The sequence below is a fragment of the Nanorana parkeri genome, unplaced genomic scaffold (assembly GCF_000935625.1).
Source record: "Nanorana parkeri isolate BGI_ZX_2015 unplaced genomic scaffold, ASM93562v1 scaffold271, whole genome shotgun sequence".
NCBI classification, from domain to species: domain Eukaryota; kingdom Metazoa; phylum Chordata; class Amphibia; order Anura; family Dicroglossidae; genus Nanorana; species Nanorana parkeri.
The window spans coordinates 519,745-529,615 of record NW_017306539.1 but is presented as its reverse complement, the minus strand read 5'-3'; the positions used below and the strand labels follow the sequence as shown (position 1 = coordinate 529,615).

Genomic DNA, 9,871 nt, shown 5'->3' with positions numbered 1-9,871 from the left:
CTGCTTGCACCAAGACTGAGCTGCTGCAGGATGAGAGACACTAAGCCGATGTTGCTCATAGGGCCTGAGGAGGACACAACTGGGCAGTGTATGTGTATAACATGCCCAGTTTAAAGAGTTCATACATAAAACGTAAGATTCTCCAGCTGCGAAGGCAGGAGGTCCAGCAAGTTTTCCGCTCCATACCTTGCACAGGAGGGCCAAGGGTCAGAACCCGTATCTATAACCAGATTACTGAGATGAACTGACTGATGGGGGACGTATAACCCAGATACTCCGAACTGAATACATATCCAAATCAGGCCTTCCCCTAAACAGTGCAGCTAATTTCAGGAAAAGACACTGACTTTACATGCCGGCTGTCCCGTGAAAATTAATAAGATGTGGTTTGTCTATCACTGAGCAGTCTCCCTCCTAGTAAGCAGAAAGTTTAACATTCCAGGAATGATGCTTCAATGAAATATGGAATCCCACAGCAACCTTTATAAAAGAAAATGACCAGGTGACCTCATTTTCTGAATACCGGCCTGTGTATGTTACGCAGTCAGTTCGCCCTTAAATTATCCACTTGGATATGGACTGTGCGGGAGGGTCACCCAGGTTCTCCTACAACCGCATTTCAGCATGCATGCAGTTTTGAAACCATCTTTATTCTCTCATTAGAGCAAAGTTCAAAAACAGGTGCCGCACATAAAAATCTGGAGAATTAGTATGACCACAAAGACTGAGCCTGCGTAGTGTACTCCCAACTGAACCTTGTACACATAGACTTTACCTTGTAGACGATCAGCGTGTACAGCATGCTTTGGCCAGATTTGCTGAAGCTTTGAAAGTGCCATTCGGTTCCAGTTTTAGGTTAAACACAGGTTATTGAGTGCTGTCACTTTAATAAAAGACAGGCTTTTAACAAGTTTAAAGTAATATGGAAGCCTGCTAGCAGTGTGCTTAAGGACTTGATCACACCATGGTCAGGATCATGTCCATAGCAGAACAGTTTGTTCCCAGACCAAAAAAGACTCCCAATGTTACCTATGGTATTTCTGGGCTCTGTTCACACCAGTGCAGTTCCTTTTCGGTCCAGACCAAAAAAATACTGCTCGTCTCATTTCCTCTGGTCTGGAATGCACGGAAATGCATCAAAAACTCATACAAACGCACTGGAACGCACCTGAAAGCCCATTTTAAGCTAGAATAAAAAAAAGTGGCAAAAATGCACTGTGTTTGCAAATCGGCTCCAGACATGGTGTGACCACAGCCCAAAGTGATACCGATCAGTCTCATTAAGATCTGTGTTTAAACTCCCCAAACTGAAGATGAAGAATGCAAAGGTTCCAACAAAGATCCTTGAAGCTTGGTTATAAATGTTTTGCCAAAAAGTTTTCTGTGCACACATCATATATAAGTGAACACCCATGTGAACAAGTCCCAAGGCTCTGCTTAACCTTATAGCTGGCCATAGAGGAAGACCGTGTCTTACGTTATGTGTAACCACAAGTTGGTACACTTTGGATAATTTACTGTCAGTAGAGCGGTAATCCAGCACCGTGCTTCAATGTTCAGCAGGTTTGCAAGTGGAGACACATGAACTGAACAGCCAATGTGCACGAGTACAGAAGAGGCTTCATGAAACATAAATCAGAACAAACGGGTCGCCAACAGTAAGCCAGCCACGGGGTAACTGTACACTTATTCAATAAGGCAAAGTGTAATGACCCAAAATGATCAATACTAAAAAAAATTTTTTACCGATTTGGCTACTGCAAGCTTAAATCTGCTCGGCAGCCACTGATAAATGCACTTCACATCATCAATGCGATTTACACTGCCTTATTAAATGGATCCGAGGCAAACTGAAAGCATTATGAACAATCCAATGCTCTACCAGTGGGAGTCATTTACACACGTTTGCAGCGCTGCTCAGTGCACAAACCATTTTTCAATTGACCCCATGAGCAGCACCTGCTACTGTCTGTTCACCTTGCATGTTACGAATATTGGATCACCGAACATGAGTCCCCTACAAGCCATTAACATTTCCCCCAAGTTACGATAGTTACACTATATACATCAGCATAAAAATTTGGGATAGTCATGGAAAGAAAACCCCTCAAAATGTTGGAAGGCAAATAGGTGTAATTTACACCTAGAAAAGGATCTATATCCTGAACTCCATATGGAATTATTTATTATAATAATAATTAAGTGGTCTAACTGTACTCACTTCAAGATCAGTAGCTCTAACACTCTATTTCACATTCATGACAACCAATTAAGGATCCCTTTTCCTCACTAAAAGGGAATAATAAGCTAGGATGGAACCAGGGCATGTTTTGTTACATGTCCTCCTGACTCGGTGGACTAGAGATTGTTACCGCATGGAGAACACGGAGCTCTCTATGCAAATTTGACTTGTCCGTCCAGCACTTGAAAAAGTGCCAAAAAGTCCAGTTACCAGCAATTTGGCCCGCAGCATCCCGGCTCCATTTTTACATTGTGATTAGTTGTGAGCTAGTCATTTCTGGCCACTGGAATAAAGGAAGGACTGCTTATTCTGCACAATAGAGAAGTAACAACACTGACCTCTAGTGGTGGCCACAAGCAGATTGCTCACAGCCGGATAAAAGGAGCCAGGTGACTGCAGGCCATGCTGCTTGAAACTGGATTGATCTTCAGTAAATGAGACCCATCACTTCGACATTCTAGAGGCTGCAGGGACAAGCACAAATCCACAACTCATAGCAAAAGTGTAGTTATATCTAAAGTGACACAACAATGTGTTCACACCATGCTTGCCGCACACAGTAACACTCAGGGAATTTTAACCACTCACAAATACATTAGCGAATTGATCAATGTAATCTACTACCAACCGTTCCATCTGAGCCAGGAAATGATCAAACCTATTGGTGAATGGTAGCATGATGCTAGTCAAACGAAGCAATTTAACAATCTGAACCACTTTCAACTAGTTTCCAAACAGTTTTGTGTTTTAGCATTGGTTGGTGATAGGTTGCTTTGAGCTTCCAACATAATGCCAGACCTGCAAACCACCAGCCACAAATGTCTCCTAGTTTTCGGCAGCAAAAGTGATACAAACGAGGCAGAAGACTGTTTAAGTGCCTTTTCGAGTAGCGATGTGGGGGACTTGATTGATTTCCACCCCATTTTCAATCAATCTGATGCTGGCAACAATTGTGGGAGACAATTACTAAACCACCATAAAATGGCCTTGTGTGTGATCACTAGAAGGCTTCTCCAGGCACACTTGTAATGGCTTGACTTACACCCCCGCTGAAGCACAGTAACCCATAGCAACCACCAGCAAATCTCTTTCATTGTTCTACGTGCTGTAAACATATAAAATAGACATCTAATACATGGTTTTGGGTTACTGAATTTTGAGCGAACTTTAAGTGAAACTAAACTTGGGAGTTAAATCTTTAAAATACATTCACGTACCTTAACTATTAATAGAAAATGTATCTTATTTGGTATCACTCAGCTATAGACCCTCAAATCATCTCTGAATTGGTGCTGACACTGTCCTTCCTTCTGGAGGGGGGCTACATTTGTTCCCCATGTCCCTGTGTGTGTTGTAAAGTAGCCACCACTCCAAGCTCGCTCCTGTGATAGACTACAATCTCATGTTTAGTTTACTAATTTATACTGAAGTTGTAGTCTATCACAGTAGTGAGCTTGGAGCTGTGACTAATTTACAACACACAGGGACCATGGGGAACAAAAGTAGTCACCCTCCAGAAGGAAGGACAGTGTCGACACAAATTCAGAGATGATTTGCGGATCTACAGTCGATTTATACACAAATAAGATACAGTATTGGTAATAGTTAGGGTACTTGAATGTATTTTTAAGATTGAACTCCTGAGTTTAGGGTCACTTTAATAAGCTTGCTACTATCCTCTCAGTGACATCTGAATCATTTAACCAAGGACACAGTTTGAAACCAAAATCTCTATTGCTTAAGTGCACATAAAGCGGACTGATTGGCTATTTCGAAAACTAACAATATTACTTAACTAACCAATTTTACCTGCTCCAAAATCCCCCTTTTTTTTTTGCAGATGTGGTATAAGAAAAAAAAATATCAAAGTATTTACATAACATGGCCAGTGAAAATGGGGCAGATCATACTCCAAGAATAAAACCTTACTGAATATTTACATGTATACAACGTGTTGATGGAAGCACCTAACAGAGCACACAAATTATACCGTATTGCCACAAAATATGACGCATCTCCCGATAAATTAATGTGCATTCCATATGCAGAGTGAGCTAGAGTACAGCCTACTTTAAAGCAAAACGTGACACCATCAGGGCTTATGACAGATGCGATCAGCCAAGAAAACCTTCAACATAGATAAATAGAAAAGATGCAGACTGACGAGTTGTACATAATAGAGGCCTTAAACCTGTACAACGGACCTGAAGTACAATGCGATTGGCTTATTAGATAACCCATTCAGACCACTTCCATAAAAAAGCAAAGTCCTGATTGGCTGCTGTGGGTTGTTGCTATACCTGTTCTTTCTGGCATTGTTAAAGAAGAACTGAACTCTGGAAGCTGTCCCCAAAAAAGGCAAGTGGAGGGGCAAAGGACTAGCCACAAGTATTGCCTGTAGGCTCTCTGCAGCTGAGCTTTTCCTGAAGGTTTGTCCACCTAAAGCTGGTAGTTAATTGAATGCCGACAAACAGAATCACCCACCGACTTCCATTATTGGGGATTCTGGCAGCCAATGCAGATAGACAGGTTTTACTTCCCATGGTGGACTTCCATTACAGAGAATGCTCTCTGGGAGGAGGGAGAAGAATGTTACCATGAATGGAGGAAAGTTGTTTGGAGTGAAAACTTCATTAGAGCAGACACCGAAAAAAAGACGCCGATGGGTGATTCCGCCCAAAAACATTGACCTTCAATGGAAACCATTGTTTTGTGAAGACTAAAGCATATCTGAGAGGGTACCATAAAACATGCATCTCATACAGAAACAGTAATATGGCATAGCAGAAATCAAATCAACCATCTCACCAACTCTGTGCCCTAGGCAATCTGCTCCATCAACTAACTCAGCTCATGAATTCTCTGTCTCTACGTCACTCTTTACATCATGAAAACCCCAGTCACGTTAAATACTGTCTTTATCAAAAAAATCATTCTAATGAACATGTCAATGTCCCCCAACCCCCACTAGAATCCCCTAAGACATTCTATTCACAGAATCTCAAATTCAATTAAACATTTGCCAGCCATATCTCCATCTGAAAAATGATTGCCAAACAGCGGCATTAGCTCCGATGGGGGGAATTTGTTGGCTGTTACAAGTGTTATTGTGAACCTGCCAATTAGAGTGCACTAAAAGCCATGTAACATTTTTAAATGGTGCTACTCAAGCGCATCCACTGACATGGGCCAGTCACCGATGTGGAACATTGATGCAAAGTCCATCACTTGGACATCCATGAGTTCCTGGCTTAAAACACTAATTCTAGTGATCTGGCTAATGTGCTATCATTACAGATTTCAGAAGGAGAGATCAGAGACCTTGGACAGAAATATCTCTCCAATACCTGGACACTCTGAAGAAGGTCGCCCAGTGCCAATTCTACTACATCAAGACCCTTATTCCGCGGTGCATTAGGAGCTAGTACTTGTCAAGCTGTAATTTATTAAAAGAAATTCACCCAAGCCGCTGAATTAGGAAGAAGATCTAGTGAATCTAAACCCATGTTGAAATATTTGTTATTTATCCCATATATACACAGACCTTAACTCATGCTAATGAGTATTAGTTTGTCCTCCAAATCAGCCAATACCCATACCCATTACACACACATATGCACACACACTTAGAGCAAAGCCTTTTGACAGCACGCCAACACATGTCATAATATGGTTAATGCTTCAAAGCAACTTTTAACCAGTGTCTACCCAGCATGCAGTTATTGTTACTATATTTTACAAATGGAGTGTGGTTACAGTCATGGAAGGAGATGCATCTTTGCCACACACAAAATCAGAGCTGTGAGAATGCCAAAGAAAAAGATTTGCAAGCAATGTAGCGCATAGGATGAACACAATAAAACGGTTTTAACAGAGGTGGGCAAATTCTTGTAAAACCTAGGAGCCAGTGCATGGAAACCAGTGCCTCCAATGGGAGCAAAGACAGCCCAGAAAAAGGTAGGCACCAGCTATAATTTTTTTTTTCTTAATAGTTGCCTTGGCGACCTGGCTCCTGGAATTTGTCCATCTGTTTTTAGAAATACAGGCAGTCCCCGAGTTACAAACATCCAACTTGCATACGACCCCTACTTACAAATGGAGGCTATTACTGCACAGCAAGGGGTCCCAGGCTGCAGCAAAAGTGTATTGCGCAGCATTTCAGTAGTTGAAACGCTACCGCACTCGTGCAGACGTGAAGGGTCCGCCTTTTTGGGTCTGGTTTGCAGTACTGTACGTAGATTACAGGAAGTCGGCTCTTGTTAGATGTGCAGACGAGGGGTGCCGGCCTCTTCTTCTGGGCCACTGTGAGCTTTTTACTGCTGTCTGTATCCTCATTAGAAAGATTTAATCTCACTTCCTGTCCTTGAGACAAACAGGAAGTGAGAGGAAATCTACCCTTAGGAAGGGAAATTCACTCCTGTAAGAGTTATCATGGGAAAAAGGTGTCTCCACTGAAGCTTTATTACCAATCCTTGTTTCCATGACAACCCAAAATATTCAAAATTCAATTGTCACAGGGACAGAAAGTGAGGTGAAATCTTCTGAACAGGGAAACACACAGCAAACAAACGTTACAGGGGGTTAACCCTTCCCTATGCTATCCAAAACTAAGAGTTGGAGTTACACTTGAAAATTTACAACTTACATACAAATTCAACTTAAGAACAAACCTGCAGTCCCTATCTTGTTCGTAACCCGGGGACTGCCTGTACACATACAGATGAAAACTTCTTTTGTTTATCGTAGTCTGGTATTCAGGTTTTCTAAGACCATATGAACGTAGCAGAGAAAGCTGCAGTTTTTTTTTTACAGTCCATGTGAAATATTTGAAGGAGAGGAAAATATCTTCATCTACAATTATTATACTACTTATGTGCACTGTGCACCTTTGTTACTAACCCATATATGACGTCAGCAGCTCATAGCGAGGGTTGCGTCACGATTTTAGGAATCCATTGAGTCAGGTACATTTCAATAATATTAAATAGCTTATTTTGGGGAATTTTGCACGTCATGCACTTCTGCTACATAACAAAAAAAAGTGATTATTCTAAGGCAGTAATCATGGGAGAACAAACAAGTCAAGATAGCTGAGAACAAGCAAAACAAATACAAAACAAGCCTAATTTTTTATGGCTTTGATCTCCTAGAGAAAAAAAAAATAAAAGAACTGGCTGAAAAATATTGCCACGCTTTGAGTTGATGGAGAAAGGGAAAAGAAAGTACAACTGGTTACAGCAAAACTTGCAGGCAGGCAGACTGACTATTTTCTATGCTTCTGGGACTGGGCTTTTGCAGTTTTTAAAAGGGAATCTAGACACGTGCGGATTCCAGCTAGATGGAGAAGCGATCCTGCTGCCTCTTTAAGCTCATCGTCGATATCTTGGCAGGCTTCTTTTCGCAGTTTTTTGCCATGCTGTTCTTTGCTAGAATTTATACAGGGCTGGGCAGCGTAGCCGCTGTCACCAAGTGCATCTTCCTCATAGTCCATATCTGTGTCGTCCTCGCTGTGAAACCCTTCGCTGCCGTCGCTTCCTGCGTGGCTGTTCTTTGGGATGAACTCGTACACCTCGTCGACAGAGGACAGGGAAGACACGCTGGAGCGTGATTCACATCGCTGAGAGTCTGTGCCACTGGCACTGTAGTTGTGATCCTCTTTGGGATCGATGTTGATGACTGTAGAATCGCTCTCTTGAAGAGACAGAGAAGCACAGTGTTTGAATGCGCTGCTGTAATTGCGTTTCTTAGGTAGCACCGCCTTAAGAGGCTGAGGCTTCTGGCCTACATTAAAAAAAACACATAAGAAATAAGGTATTACAACAAACCGTTTGAGAAAATTTTATACTGCAAACTCCTATTACTGCCCAGGAAATCTCCAATGTCATGTGATTTAGAACACACAAAGCGCAATGCACGCATGTTTCTGCTGTCTCTTCATAGTTAACATACTCAAGCAGGCAAACCAATAGTTTAGGTGCAGTGACTGATAAGAATCAGGAGCCACCTTTATTTTTACAAGTCAGATTTAATTGGTTGCTATAAAGCTCAGCCTTTTGCATTGTATCACTGAAGTATGACCCCAGCCAAAACGTTATCTCCAAATACAGTGGAAAAAGAGTTAAGGTGACTATACACTCTGCGAATTTCCTCAAGAACTGCACGAAAATCACACAGTGTGTGCCTCTGAAGGGACCTTCGATCAGCTGATCGAAGGAGCTGGTTGAAAAATTTTCATACGAACAGAGCCAGCAGCCAATGAGCTGCTGGCTCTGTTCAGGTATTCCAACAGTGGCCAGCGACCGTCTAAATACAAATAAAAACAGCGGGGATACCTCAATCAACGTCCTCGTAGCGTCGATGGAGGAATCTGTTCTATTTTTTTCGTTCAGCCCACGAGTTGAATGAAAAATACAGAGCAGTGTATGACCCCACATCAAATAGATTTCTCTCACTTCTTGTGTAGTCAATAAAACCAGAAATAACCAAAGTCTCTCTGGAGGTTTACTCTGCCAGTGTAGAAACATCACTCTGAGTTAAAGTCTGGCTCCAGCACAGAAAACACCACCAGTCACCTGTACAGGAAGTGAAGGGAAATGTCCCAGCAGGACCAGGGATAGTAATAAAAACCCAGAGACTAACCACTCCTCGCTTTATCCAGAAAAAAAAAAATATGGAGTCCCACTTTAATCTGTAGGCTGCAATTGGAGATCTCCTGAAAATTCGAGTTGCCTGGCTGTCATGCAGATCCTCTGGCAATTTGGGAATCCCTGACCCAAACATGCATGCAGCTCAAGAGTTGTGACATCGCTGTCCGAATACGCTGTCTGTGTCTGTCAGGTTTCTAGCATAATACAGAAGAATCGAAGGTACAACCTGGTTGCCATATGTACCAAAAGTCATTTCTTTCTTCAGTATTTGTATAGTGGGGGTGGGTAAATCTAATGTATGGCAACCATCTGTATTCAGGAAATGTTCAGTGTGTAAACAGAGAAGGTCCGGATCAAGGACTCACCATCTACTCCATCTAGCTTGACATTCTCTCCAATGCTGCAGCAAACACCTTTATAAAAAAAAAGAGAAAGAATGCATTCATTTAAAAGACCGCTCTCCCACATTGTGTGAATCAGCATACAGTACGATCAGGTAAAATAGTATAAAATGGTGTGCTGCATGTATAGAGTGAAACATTTTAAAAGTGGAAACAAGTAATTCACTTAAAATATACTCTATAGAGTAATCCTCGGGATCAACATGTCTATTAAATAATACAAAATAAACCTGAACTCCAGGCAGATGGAGAAGATGAAAACTATTGCAGCTCTGCATTTATTAATACATCATTGAACTTATTTTTTCAAATGCAAGCAGTGATAAGTACCTGAATTTGACCTGGTATCAGTCTCTTCAGTCCCTGCACAGCCAAGCTCTGACTGGGAAAGGGAGAAGCACAAGGAGCCACTCGGTTGTGCCGCAGTGCTCATGTGCTAATAGGAGGAGAGAGCAGTGACAGGGGCAAACGCTCTTTAGTATGCTGCTTCTCCTTTTACTGTTCCGTCACAGGATGGGGCAAGAACAAGACCTGTAAGTGTTATTTAACTGCAGCAGACAAAAGTCCCCTCAATGAAGGAC

The 9,871-nt window shown here is 41.9% G+C and overlaps 1 protein-coding gene across 1 annotated transcript in view; it reads right to left on the bottom strand.

Moving 5' to 3' along the window:
* Positions 1-7,151: 7,151 nt before the first annotated feature.
* Positions 7,152-9,871, bottom strand: part of FOXN2 (forkhead box N2) — a 47,739-nt gene continuing 45,019 nt past the window's right edge. Inside the window, exon 6 of the mRNA XM_018557191.1 lies at positions 7,152-8,023. Coding sequence (XP_018412693.1) covers positions 7,506-8,023 — 518 coding nt within the window. The 3' untranslated portion in view covers positions 7,152-7,505. The remainder of the gene's footprint in view (positions 8,024-9,871) is intronic.